This window comes from Patagioenas fasciata, chromosome 2 (genome assembly GCF_037038585.1).
Source record: "Patagioenas fasciata isolate bPatFas1 chromosome 2, bPatFas1.hap1, whole genome shotgun sequence".
NCBI classification, from domain to species: domain Eukaryota; kingdom Metazoa; phylum Chordata; class Aves; order Columbiformes; family Columbidae; genus Patagioenas; species Patagioenas fasciata.
This window is the reverse complement of record NC_092521.1, coordinates 130,372,632-130,387,045: the sequence shown is the minus strand read 5'-3', so window position 1 is coordinate 130,387,045 and position 14,414 is coordinate 130,372,632. Positions and strand designations below refer to the sequence as shown.

General features: G+C 35.5%; 1 protein-coding gene across 1 annotated transcript in view; it reads left to right on the top strand.

Annotated features, from left to right (window-relative positions):
* The window catches only part of KCNH8 (potassium voltage-gated channel subfamily H member 8), a 190,592-nt gene that overhangs the window by 159,729 nt on the left and 16,449 nt on the right, over positions 1–14,414 (top strand). The window contains exons 12-13 of the mRNA XM_065831438.2: positions 11,013–11,051; positions 12,779–13,131. Of these exons, the coding sequence (XP_065687510.1) occupies positions 11,013–11,051; positions 12,779–13,131 (392 nt within the window). The remainder of the gene's footprint in view (positions 1–11,012; positions 11,052–12,778; positions 13,132–14,414) is intronic.

The following is a 14,414-nucleotide window of genomic DNA, read 5'->3' as shown; positions in this document are numbered from 1 at the left end:
TTAAAATTTGTTGTCTTGGTTCATTTGCAAGTCTAAGAGTGTATATAATGATGTATTCTGTCTGTGTTAAAATCCAAGTAAGGCATAATAGTAGAAAAAGCCCCAGAATTTCCATACCCATGTCACTTTTTAGTAAAAGAAGGAGGAGCTGTAACTAGATTTCCCAGTAATAAGTAGAAACTGTAGCTGTCTTGTTATAGGTTGAAATTGGTTTTTTAAGCAATCTTGGAAGAAAAGCTCAGGAGATTTTAAGTACGGACGCTAGCAATTGTGTAACTATTTCAGTGTTTAATGAGTAACGGATAAACAGAAAGATGCAAAAACAGGGTGAAAAAGCTTCAGTGGTTCCTCATGATAGCTCTAAAACCAGCAACTGTTAAGTGATTTATGGTCATAACAATTAATATGTGTGCAAACACACTGGTAGTGCTATTATGCCATCTTTTTACATAGTCCCATCACAGTGAGATGTAAATTAGGAAAAAAATCTTTATGTTGATTATATGTATTCTGCCCTTTACTTTCTTTGTTGCATTTTGCTCAAGGAACTCATAACTGTTTCTGTGAAGGTGTTCAGTTATTTGAGGATAATTAGTATAAGCTAATTTGTTTCACAGCTGGAGTCATGACCTTAAAACAATTCAGCCATTCAGTTGTTTCACCCAATTTTTCTAGGTCTGTGACTGTGATGTCATAATCATGAAATAGTTTGCTAAGTGACACAGATTTTGACACCTGCCCCACGCCACCCATGTAATTTAGCACTATATATTACATGTTGCATATGTAGCAGGCAGTGAGAGAGACAGATACGAGGTGATAAAAGCTGAGCACTCATAAGAAAGTTCTTACAACATATAATTACATGAAAGAAACAGGAAATTATTTTGCTGCCCACCAGCTCTGGAATACATGTGCTATTTTATGTATTTAGAAAGCAGTAGCAGATGCTCATAATTCTGAATAATCTTACGAGAAACTCAGAATAGGTCAATATTTGTACACCATCTTTGTGGGTTTGGTAAGAGTTTATTGTTTCCGATTATTTTTTGTGTCCACGCAGAAGTGTCTACAGTGTAGATATCATTATTCATCAAAAAAAACCAAAGTCTGGTTACAGACAGGCTGATACAAAGAACAAAAGGCCTCCTTGATGTCTATGCCATCCCTCCAGCTGTAATGAAGTCCCAAAGGAAGATAAGATCCACTCAGGCACAATCTTTTACATGCTAGAGCTCTATCAGTATGTGTCATTTTCAAAAAGAAAAGGTGATATTCCTGAAGATTCAAAAATCTGCATTTGTAGACAGGACTCATAATTTATAAGAATCAACTTCTCCTTTTGCAGACTTAGACGTAGTGTTCTGCCTTCTACAAGAGCTTCCCTGCCCCCTTCCCCCAAAGGAGGAGAAGCTACTCTCTTCAAAATGAAAATACTCAGTCTCTGAAGCAGGGGGGGGGAGGATTGCTTCCTTCAGTGCATCCGCAATATAAATGTGACAAAGTCACATAGTGACAAAGATTGCACAAGAAAAGTGGTAGATTCTTCCTCCAGTTGGGAACATTGACTCTTAGTGCAGCTTAGTCAGCCTCCTCAATAATAAAATAAACAAAAAAATTTTAACATACAAGCAAGAAGCAATAAAAACAAAGATTTGTTTGTTTGTTTGTTTCCCTGCAGAAAGGCACTGTGTGATAAAATGGGGCTTAATTCTTGTGCTTTGGAGAGGCTGGTGTTTAGAATTTATTAAATTTTAATGATTCAGTTGCGGGATATTTTTAATATAATAAAGCTCAGGTTGCTACTAGCAATACCAAACATATTACAAGGCATGCTCCTCATTTTCTACCAGAAAACCTGAAAATTGGCCAGACCAATTGTTCTTAAAGGTGAAAACAGCTCTAAGCTCTGGAGCAAACAACAGAGGGCACATCTTGGGAAGAAAAATGGTTTCGAATTCTAATCTAAAAGATACTGGTTTCTGGTTCGTTCCAGCTAAGCATTAAGTATTTTAAGAATGTATATTGAACTCCAATTTATTTATTTTTAATTGATTTATTTCTAGACTTTTGTATTTATTTGTGACAACTGATGGCATTACTTCTGTAGGAAAAAAAAAAGCAAAAATATTTTGAATGCAAGCACAAAATTCAGATGAAAATCTGTCTAGCCACTGTCTGTTTTTCAGCCAGTATATTTTATATTTGACATACATTAATTCTTGCCTCTTTAGGCATGCATTTTCTAGAAATTCTAATATAAGTCTGTTGAATTTATGAATGCTGCTTTCCAATATAGTAATAACTCAGAAATAATTCTACCTGTTACATAGATGATTATCTATTATGAGTCAGCAATGGAAATAGCATGGCATTTCTGATTTTTTCAGTGTGTCTTCATTTTCTGCATAGTAAATAGTATTTTGCTTTAAAGAAACAAATCAGAGTTCTCCTATTTGCAATTCTAGAGATACTAAGGAAAAAACAAGCTTTTTTTTAAAAAAATTGTTGCTTTTAATTTTGGCAAATGTTGTAAGATAAGAAAAACCTGATAGAAACTTCAGTCACCTAATTACTTATTGATACGTTTAATTTTCAGAACCAAAAAAGATCCTATTTCTTGGGTATTATCTATGTGTTTATAATAAAACCTATACATTGAAAAAAAAAAAATTTTTAAAAAAATCTTTCTTACTACACTGACACAGTCATAATTCTTCCACCCCAACCTATACCATAGCTCGTCCTGTAGACTGCAGGGCAATCAAAGGATGCAAAATATTTTTCATCATAAATAATTTCTATAGATTTCCTGAATAATTCCAGTCACCTTTTTAACAGAGAAGAGGGTTTTGGCCCATTACCCAGTAGCTGTATAGAAAGGAGTGGTTTACCTTAGACAAGTTTAAAAGCCGTACTTTGACATTTAGAGTGGGCTCAGGTAACTTTGAGGAAAACATGCCATTTTTAAACAAACTTACGTGAAGTTAAACACCACTTTTTGTTTGTCAATAGCTTGTCTGGCAGAAGAACACCTACCATTACTGCAGGTGTAACTCACTGCTGTTTATTGTCTGTGGCAGAGTAGGTATAAATTCTGCAAAACAAGAGACCAGTCAATAGTAATTTTTGTGTTTCTACACAAAAATTGTTATAACAGGCAGAATATAGCAGTGAATAAATCACCTAAAGCAAAAGAAGGTTAATACTTTATATGCATGATTATTTGGGGGGAGGGGAGAGGGCGGGAGAAACAAACAAACAAAAATCAACCAGTACCTTAAATTCCTGTTTATTATCTTTATTATATTTGAGAGCTTGGCAGTAAGACTGAATGTTTTCCAATTGTTCTGTTAGAGACCCTAAGTGACTGATGGCTGTCCATCCACTGTTTTCTGCCTGCCAGTCACTATATTAACGTTTCTCTTTTGTGCTTCTTTGGATATGAGATGGAGTCTGCCAATTTCTGATCTTTCCAGCAATTATAGTATATGAATGAAGGTGCTCCTCATACTATCAAAAACTAAAATAGTTTTCAAAGTGTGAACATATAATGAACTTTGAGATGTGAGTTCTGATGTGTTCACAGGAGTAGGTCTCTTACCTGCCTCTGTGCATGGACTACTCTGCAATCAGTGCTGCTGTGAAATATTGCTTAGTGCTCTTTCACATTTTACCAGCTATGAACATTTTTTTTTCCATGCTTTTGGGACCATCTGGAACTTTTTTCTCCTTCTTCCCTCTCTCCTTTTTCATCTTCCCAAAATAAATTACCCTGTTGCTGAACAAGGGAGCACTCGTACATCATTTACACAGCTCAACTCCTATATTTCTATGGAACAAGTACCAGGATTGTGCAGCTGTAGAAGGGCATGATGGCTGGCAAAAAAAAAAAAAGAAAAAAAAAGAAAAACAAACCAGAGCAGTTCCTTCACCTGTTTTACACTTAATTTACTTAATTTCTGATTTTAAATGAATGAGAAGCAGTTAGGAAAAAGCTTTGACATCTAGCTGTCTGCAAGGTATTTCACATCTCTCCTATATATTGATGTATTCATGACAGCGTGGTTTTGGTAGGTCTTTGATTATTTTAGGCAGATGCTAGCTTCAGACAATTGATTCTGCTGCAATATCATCCTTCCTGTGCAGTGTTACAGGCAGTCCTTCCTCCACCCCCTCAACCCGGCAATTACCTGCTGCACTCGGCATAGGAGCGGGGCTGACCTGGAGCTATGGTGGGAGTCAGGTTTCATTCCTTTTTGTTGTCTGCTGACTCATAAAGCTGGTTTCCTTGCAGTCATTGGTGAGCATGATGTGTGGTGCCCGCGAGCCACCAGTTCACCCAGTACCCCTCAAGATAATAATCTCACTATCATGTTTCTAATATATCCTTCAATATGGTACACTGTTGAGAAATAATGTAATACAGAAACATGTAATTCGAAAAGGACAGGCTGCTATGCCTTTTCTCTTGCAGGTTTGGTGGCCTTTTCATTTGCTTTCCTAGTATCTTTAGCTGAGGAATATTTTTTGTTAGACTCCTTTTTAATTTCTGTACCCTCCAGTCATTCTAATATTAAAAAAACAAACAATCAAACAAACAAACAAAAAAAAAAACCACACAGCCAACTATAAAGTTTGGGTTTTGTCTCTCTAATAGTTTATTCTTTTGATTTGTGGTCATGTTCCAGTTAGGAAATTAACCCCACCACAACTTATTTCTGCAATTATGTCATCTTTGCAATTCATCATTTCTTTCTCATAAATTCTTGTGTATTTACAAGTCCTTTACGTTTTACACCTAAATTTGCTGTAAGGATGAATCCCACAACATGTAGACGAGGCCAAAGAGAAGGAGAGGAAAATAACCCATTTAGTTTTGTCTGGGAATATGTTACATACATATGAGCCATTCCAAAATTCCTACCTCTGTGGTCATTTTTTTTTTACTTTTATTATTGTGTTAAGAGACAGGAAGTACAATTATTAGTTATACATTATTTATATTAAGAATATTCAATGCATATATGTAGTTAAGATTTTCACATTTGGACCTTAGCACTTTCTAATTTTCATTATAACTAGAATTAAAACGTTTAAATAAGTGAAAAAATTTACTTCTAATTTTAGCTCTTGAGTCATTCTGAACACTCTATTCTCATTCATTTCACTTCCTGGGATTACTCCATTCTGCATGAGATTATAATGCTTAACTAGGGGGTTACATGTTTTAAAAAAAAAAAAAAAAAAAAAATCCAGGCTAGCAAAGCAGCTTAGTGATGTTTTCAGACTGTGGTAGGAGAAGGGTATAAAACACAGCGTCAAACTGAATTTTAGCCAGGAAAAGCTCATGGTTTTGAGAGAGTATTGGTTTGAAATATATTTCTGTTTTAATTACACAGGGATGCTAGATGATAGTTTTGTCCAATATGCTTCATTGTGCCTGATGAAACATGATAATATAACTTTTACAGTATTAATATTATATCTTTTTCTCTACACTGGAAAAATAGAAATAAAATTAATCATAATACAACTTAAAATGGTATTAATTTAGAAGGTGGATTTTCTTTTTAATCAGAACTGCTTTTCTTTTGCATTGATACAGCAATGAACAGATAGTGGCATTAAATTTAGAAGCACTCTTACAGTAACCTATCCTTTTATTGTTCTGTAAAACTTACTTATTTATGAAGGGAATTATAATACCACAATTTTTCTATAAGAACATTAATTCTGATGGCATAGACTACCTTGAAATGTAATGGGCATGTCAGACTGGCTTAAATGGTAAAGATCACTTTTTCAATGCTTTGACAAATAACATGATTGCAGTTACAAATATATACATACAGTATATACAGTACAGTGCTGCATGTATAGTAAGTGTTCAGGAACAGGATCCATTGATAATCACATTATATTTACTTATTGACTGTCCATGTTGCCTTGGTTTCTAACCTATGCAGAACTTCTTGATGTAAAAAAGCTGACAAGATCTCCAAAAAGCTATGAGCTCAGCTTTCCTGCATTAGGTGTATATAGAAAACACAAATTGCATCTCAGTGTACAGAAATTATGATGGCTTTCTTACTTAACAAGGTTTATACTTAGACTTCTGCTGATATCTTCACATGCCAGGACATGGTTTCTTGTCTTGAGGTGAAATCATGAGAATTTCTTTTCCAGTTACTGTACAGCTGCTGTCTTTCCCAAAGTTTTAACTCTGAATATATCTATGGGGCAGATGTGTGTTCAATTTGCACTTTTTTGCCGTCTGGGAGAATTGAATAGAGGTTACTATACTGATCAAGTTGCCACTGAAAAAGCAAAATATTCATTATTGAGGAAGGAAAAAAAAAAAACAAAGAAACAAAAACAAACCACGATTATGCCTTTCTCTGCGTTCTGTTTAGTAAAGTACACCCTGAAAGCCAGACAAAGTTGGACTTTCTTAAAAATTCTCCACAGATATGTTGTTGTCCTCAGTGAGACACTTCTTATCAACACTTAGTCCCAAGGATTTGGCCTCTGAGTGCCAGCAAAACAACAGGGCATCGTTGGAGATGCTTGGCAATGCAAGTAGTAAAATTCATTGAGAGAATATTTTTCAAGTTCCACTTAATTGTCTTCCTCTTTTCTTTTAAAGAGCCTCTCCCAAGTTACATATACACATTTAGTAAAAAAATAATATGAAGTTTCATTTAAAGATAAATCTAAGCAACTCTTCCATAGTACCCATAACCTTGAGTTGAGAAGTCTAATTGAGTAGTAACACGCAGGGCCAGTCCTGCAAATATTTATGAGTCTGTGTGAAAGCAACTCAAAGTTGAATTCTACAAAGTTAAGCAGGCAAGTTTTATTGCTTTGAAAGCTGTTAGCGTGCGTTGTAATTTCTATTAATATTATGCGAATTTCTACATTACTATAGTCAAACTGTAGGAATATTAAAGTTTTCTCCACTACATCTTTTATCTGCATTAATCTATTGGCTTTTACAAAAATGCAACCTGCCAGAGCAACATACAGTCAGTGCCAGGTATATTGTCTATTTTAACAATTTCTCCTTTTGTCTACTTTTGACCTTATTGACAGTGTCTTTAATTTTTTAATTCTTGTTGGCACAGGTTTGCTATGAAATAATTTAAAAGGGTAGGTGGATAAATTGCTCCTTACATATAGATATAAAACAATTATATCTAACCTGACAAATTCTTTGTGAGTGGTTGAGTCCTTTGTGATTTAAAGGATTTGTGATATTTCATTGAAAAATTTCCTGATTATGGAAAACTGAGGCCTGAACACATGTGAGGCATTAAGCTTTTCAGCAGTACAGTAATCCCTTGTTATGCGTTTGTATCTTTTCCATTACCATATGGTAAATTTGCAAAGAATAGAACATATGGCATGAATTGCATTTTTCCATGCACCCTTCCAAATTCTGACTAACATTAATATTCTAGTTTGATTTCAAATCCTTTCCTGAAAGTGTATTTTATCCATTTGACTCCCCAGACGCAAAGAATTATTCATATATTTTAGGACCTAAGACTTACACAAAAATCATCAAAATTATGTTTCTATTTTTGTTCCTACATCCCATGAAGGTGACAGGAATCAAGCCAGTAAAAGCTGGTAACATTGTTTTGAGCCCCAAAATAGAAAGTTGCTTACCTGGATATTTAATGTATTAAGCTCAAATTTAGCTTCATCTCTGTATTTCTCTTTTGAGGGCTAATTACCTTGTTTGGCCACAATTCCTGGTAGAGATTCTTCTATTAAAGACTACTGTCTCTTGGCCCTTAAAAGATCTTCAGATCGCTGGCTTTTGCTAGCAAATCACCAGCATTTTCAGATGGCGAGGTGTTCTTTTTGTACTTGTAATAAGTAATAATAAAGTTTACTGAATTTTTAAGCTCTATATATTAATATATTAAACAATTAGAAGATTATAGGTTTGAGATTACATACATGGAAGAATTTGATATGATTCTGCTTTTGGTACAGGATCTATTATTGTTTTGTCTTCTGAAATTAAATTTAATAGCTAGTTTCACAAGAGAAAGAGATACCAGGACTGAAATTAAAAATTGATTTGATCTTTGACAGTATTTCACGTAAGTCATGCTAACATCAGTCTTTTTTGTGTTCTCCTAATCCATAGGAGGGGAAACACCAGTGTTTTTCTTTCAGTGGCCCTTATCTTTCAGGAGTTCTACTCATTTTTAAAAGATTAGCATGTGAGCTATTTTGTATGCACATTCTTTTTACATATGAAAAAAAAAAAAAGTAAAAAAACAAAAAGGGGGGCATTTTATGCATTTTATAGAAGGCTACACCAGTGTGTTGCCCTAAATAAAAGATTTTAGCAGATCAGTAACCAGGACACCACCTCATAATTACTTACTCTGATACTGCATTTTAACAGATATGAAGCTTTGTGCATGTTCTTGTTCACCTTTCCTTTTCTCTTTGAGACTGGTATTTTTGCAGGGAGAGAGAGAGGGGAGTTGCTACAGGATATTTCAAAGTAAAACTCTTGAGAATTCTCTCTGGTCACAAATTAATTATAGTTTATTTTACCAGCTTTCAACTGCCAAGCCAGAAAGTCTAGACCCCCACTTTATGCGTGCAAGATACAGTGTTCGAAGCTACAACAAATAAATATGGCTACAGTGTATTAATATCAAAGCAATTACAACATTCTTTACAATGGGTCCTGTGTGACAGACAAGATAGTTTTTAGGTCCAGATTGTATCTAAAGATATCAATTTATCCAGACTGAAATTATCCCCATCGGGTTTAAAGGGGCAGTTTTGGGGAAACAGAAGAAGAAGGTCTGATGAGTATTTTCTACACATCATATGCTCCCTGTTCTTATCTGTCCTTTACTGCCACCCTTTACTCCCTAGTACAATCCTTCCTCTCCCTGCAAAAAACAATCTGCCTTCAAAAACCCCTTTACTGCTCTCTTGGTAAGGCCATAAGGCAACAAAGTGTTGCCAGTGACTCCATTTCCTCTGCAGCCGGTTTGTCCCTGCTGCAGCAACCAGGAAAGGTAGCACAAAGAGCAGAGGAAGATGGCTGGGTGGCTGTGGCTGCTGGGTTCATGGTCAGCAGAGAGGTCCTGCAGCCAGGGGACAGTGCTACCAACTTGTCACAGAGCTGAAAGCCCAGCCCAGCTGAAAGGCCCCAGCAGGGCTGTGGGAAATGCCACCGGGACATCTAGTAGACACCCACATAATGATTTGTTTGTCTCTGTTTTCAAAATGTACAATCATGTTTAACACATGTGCTCAGAGGAGAAGAAAAAAAAGGAGAAATCTTGATCCACATTAGAAACTACAAATGACAAGTCACTTCTAAGGCCTTCAGCAGGCAAATTCATACTTTCTAAGATTTATTTTGTGAAGTTGTGCATGATTTGGATTAGCTTGGAGTTTTAATTAAGGATGATATTTAAACTGTGCCTAGAAGCCAAGGAAACTGATGCCCCACAACTCTGGGCATTATTTTAACTTAATCTTATTAAACGTACGTGAGAAGTGGGACACTAGTGCTTCCTAATTCTGACTGTTATATTTTAGTACATTACCAGTTTCCTGTTGTCCTGAATCTTGAAGGAGACTGTGTTTCTTCATTCAGCATAGATTACAGTGCAAGATGGGAGATTTCAGTATCTGAGGTCTCATCTCCCGTTAACACCATTGAGTACTCTACATAATTCAGGAAGAACACAGCAGTTATTTTATTTACATAGGCTAATTATTGCAGTTGTTCTGTTTGGCAGTTATTAGTGTGTTATTGCTAAATCTATTGGTACACCTGCTACTTGCTTGGCTGTTGTGGAGTAGAATTTCTGCTTACACGGACTTAAATATTGTGTATTCGTTTATTGTACCACTACTAGTACTCTCAGTTTTATGAGCAACTACAGAAGTTTTCTGGTTAACCTGAAAGGCTAGTGAGGAAAAGAAAAAGATAAATCCAAATCCATGCCTAAAATTTGTGTATTTAGGAGTTCTAAAGACTTTCATCAAACAGGGAAGTCCCAATGACTTCCAGAAAGGATTAACTTCTACCTGGAGTTGGAGAAAAAAGAAAAGCTGATGTAACAAATTAACAATTGACACTTGTTAAGCACTTTTTATCTTGACATATGAGAAAGCTGAAAATAACTTCAGAAAATTCTACCTGTTGAACTAAGATTTTCCTATAAATACAGCATGTAGACTGTCACAGACTTGCCTGTGGTCAAGATGTGGACATTCAGGTATACAACAGAATGTTCATGACAAATATTATTCAGCAGTTCCAGTGGATTTCATTAGAGGTAGTTACACATTAAGCTTGTATGATTTTTTTTCTTCTTCCTTTTCTTTTGTTTTACTTTATATTTAATCCAAGAAAATAAAATATCATGCCCTTGAACATCTCCCTCAGGGTTATATCAGTCTTAATTGCTTCAGTCCCATCACTGCCTTTGAAAATTCCCCAAAGATGCTACAGTTAGTTAAATCACCTGCATGTAAGGACTAGGCTGGCACAGGAGCTAAAGCTACAAAGAGAAAGGGCCCAAGCAGAGTACTGTTCCTTCATGGGATTCCATCAAACTGACACTGAAACCTACCAGGCATACATTCACTCACCTACATTCACTCACTGGTCTGAAACTTCAACCCAAGTTTTTATTAAAGTAAAATGTTGTTTTTGCAGGAACTATCTTTTTTAATAAAAATAAAATGTTTCAGTTTTTTGTGGGGATTTTGGGGAGATTTTTTGGTTGTGGTTTTGGTTGTTGTTGTTGCTGTTTTTCTCACAGCACCTGTTTCTAAGGAGTGTCCCTAGTTCAGTGCTATGTCACCATTTAATTTAATACAGCTGTTTTGTCATGAGATTCTTTTCTCATATCGCCATAAATGTTTTGCTTTAGATGTTTGTGTGCTCTTGGAAGCCAATACTGTGCAAATGCACATATTTGCTACTTTTTTGGTTTTGTTTTGTTTTTCAGGTAATATCAAAATTATCAAACAAGTCTACGCTATCTCAGGTATGTTAGTTACAGTTTTAAATATGTCAAGCTCAGATTCAAAACATGCACACAGTTATGGCCAGAGTAAAACTGGAGAAAGTTAAACTGACTTCTATGGTTTCAGAACAGGACTTCAAATAGCATCCTGCAGATACTTTTGCCACTGTCCATTTTATGAGTAACAGTTTATGATCTTTCCTTCCAGGTGCCAGATTTGGACATCCTACTATAGCACCTGCATTTTAAATACATGGTTACTCAAGCCAAAATTTTGAATATGGGTAATGTTGATTATCTGTGGAGTACAGGCTGCATCAATGCCAAGTTCTGTACAATTTGGTCATCATGACAGCTTTCATGTGACTATTATGGTTGACAACATGGATGGTGTACTTTATACAGACAGGTCTTTTGCCACTATTTTAAATTCTTAGTTTTTCATACATTTCAGATGGAAAGGACCTAGTTCACTAAATCTGTCAATGTGTACTAAGGTAAAAGTGTTCATTCAACGGAAATGTGCTGTAACACACAGCAAAATGAAACTTATGCTGCAATACATTTAGACAGATAGTACTGCGGGCTTAGAACATTTGGATCAGTTCCCCAAATCTGCGTTTCCACCCAGCCAATCTTACTTGGCCTGAATATGGGAAATTTGACTATACAAACGTATCTGAGGTTTGCTAACTCAAGTTAACAGAGGCCTAATCAAACTTGATTAAGAGGAGTAGCCTAGAAAGCAAAAATAGCAACCTTTTCTGAAACCATGAAGTTGCATTTGTCTGTACTCCTCACTGAAATGTGTGGAGTTTGTTAATTTGACCTAAAACCTCATTCTGCCTTAGTCTATTCACCTTCTACCAATGTATACAGTAAATGGTACCGTGGGATTAAATAGAACTATTTTTGAATTAGGACCTATTCCTGAGAAGAGCTCTGTGTTGGCGTACCTCAGCACTCCTGACCAGTGTATTTTGTTACCATGAAACAATAACAAACAATATATTGCTCTCTTAGACTGTACTTTAATTAGTACATAAAGCACAAAACCCCAGTCTATGTTGCCTCTTAATTGCCTTGGTTCCAACATCAAGCATTCAAATTGCATTTTTTCAAAACAAACACAGATGCAGCTTTCAATGACTCCATTCTGTATTTGACACTGCCACACCACTGATGCATTAACAGGAATTTGTATAAACTGAAAAACCTACCTACTATCCCAGCAGTGTGTTCAGTTACAACAACTAAGGAAGATACAGAGGACAATCCCACTTGAGCTGAACTGGTATAAATGCTATTTATACATGATAGATAGTTCCACGTGAAAATGTGGAATTATATGAATTACCAGTCTCAGTTCTTTCTCTTGATCCACCAGGAGTCAGAGATTATAAAATTCAAAAGAAATAATGCCTCAGTAAAGCAAGATTAATCTGTTCAGTTCTACATATGGCATATGGCTTGAAAGAACCAGTCATGTACTCTTGGTAACAAAACATATTGCAGTGAGTTCACTGGCTACATCTCTAGTGACCTTTTTTAATTTGTATTTTTCTCACGTATCCACATACAGCCCTACTTGAGGAGGGAAGCCATGAAAGAGTTCCAAAAGAGCTGTCTCGAATAAGAAATGAAAGCTGTGCTAGATATGGGTCAGTTCCAGAATAAACACCAGAAGAAATTCTGTTTCTGTAATATCAGGCTCTGAATCTTACGCTAGTACATATTATCTATTTTAGACAGAGCTCAAGGGAAATGGAAATATAAAGAAGAGACTCCCTTTAATTGTGGAAGATGAAGATGAGGAGGAGGAGGGAGAAGAAGAGAGCAGCACCCTTTCACCAATCCATACAAGAAGCACAAATTGCTCTCAGCAGAAGAAGGCTGGAAGCAAAAGTCACCTAGGGAGAAACTTGAAGCAGTTGGCCTCAGGAACAGTGCCCTTTCATTCACCTATCCGTGCTTGCAGTTCAAACCCCTCAAGAACCAAACATGAAACGGAGCTCCATTACTACTCTAGAAGGAAGGAGAAAAACCTTAAGTTACACCTTTCAGCACTGACCACCAGTGGTCCACCTGACCTGAGCCCAAGGTAGTAGTTGTCAACAGTTACTTTCTTCTCTATCATGTAACACCTACTAAAAATATCATTACTATGATACACTATACAAAAATTATGTTTTTTCAATAGTTGATGCTTTTGCTTATCCCACAGAGAAGGAAAAGTCCTCTTATTGTAGGAACTATTACACACTATGCAGAATATTATGACTTTAGGACTTTATTGTGAAATAAAGTATTTCTACCAGTAAAAAGGAAAAGTATTGAACAATCATGAAAATGACTATTTTAACAGTCTTGCTTTATGGTACTATTTGTCTGTCCAAAATAATATGGATTCCTACAATAGCACTGTGAAATATTCAGAGTCAATCAGAGAGACAGTAGTTTAAAAAGCAAGTAGATGATAATACAGCATCGCTGTGCAAATATAAAAATTACCGAAGTAGAGGACTATAATGGAAAACTACTGCCTAACAATTTTAGAAAATAAGGGTTTTTAGATTACAGAAAGGAAACCTTATAATGCAAGTTATATAGAGAGTAAATATGGAGTTGACAAAATCTGTTTTGTTGTGACTTTTGACTTAAGCAAGAGTCATATAATGGTTTGTTTTGGTATTATTAGTGTCTAATTTTTAATATTTATTTTTTAGTTGCATGCTACTTGTAAGCTGATTTATGTATGTTATTTCTAAATTGCTACAACATAGTAATTAACTATAAATCAAGAGTTTTGGGATCAGTTCTTTACAGAAATCACAATCACTTTTTTCACATATGAAGAGCTGTAGTAGTTATCTTCCAGCTCAAGTTTCAGTTTCTAAAATATGAAGTATTTTACATGTTCAAGAACTTCCTTTATTCACTAGAGGCAGAGTGGTAGTTTCAGCAACTTGCCATTGCAAACATGAAATAGCCACAGTGTGAACAATGTTTACTTAGTTTTGTCAAGGTACATGTCCTTAAGGATGCGATCATAAATAGGACATGAAACACTATGTAGAAATCTTTCACCCTTATCATATATTTGATTGGCACAGTTAGATTACAAATGGGGGTAGGATACAAACTGATTTTAGTTTTGGCAATACAAGGGAAGATAATATGTGGAAAACCAGCTTCTAGGCTAGCAAAATTGAAATGCATAGTGGATATTTTCTCATTTCTTTAATAGATCTCACGTGAATTTAGTTCAGAGCAGCTATGAGTAAAGGTCATCATCATTTGCCTAACAAGTGATAATTCAGGGAAAAGCTACCTTTCATATTTTCTGCTGAAATGTAATCTTACTCATTATTGCTCTGAACATAT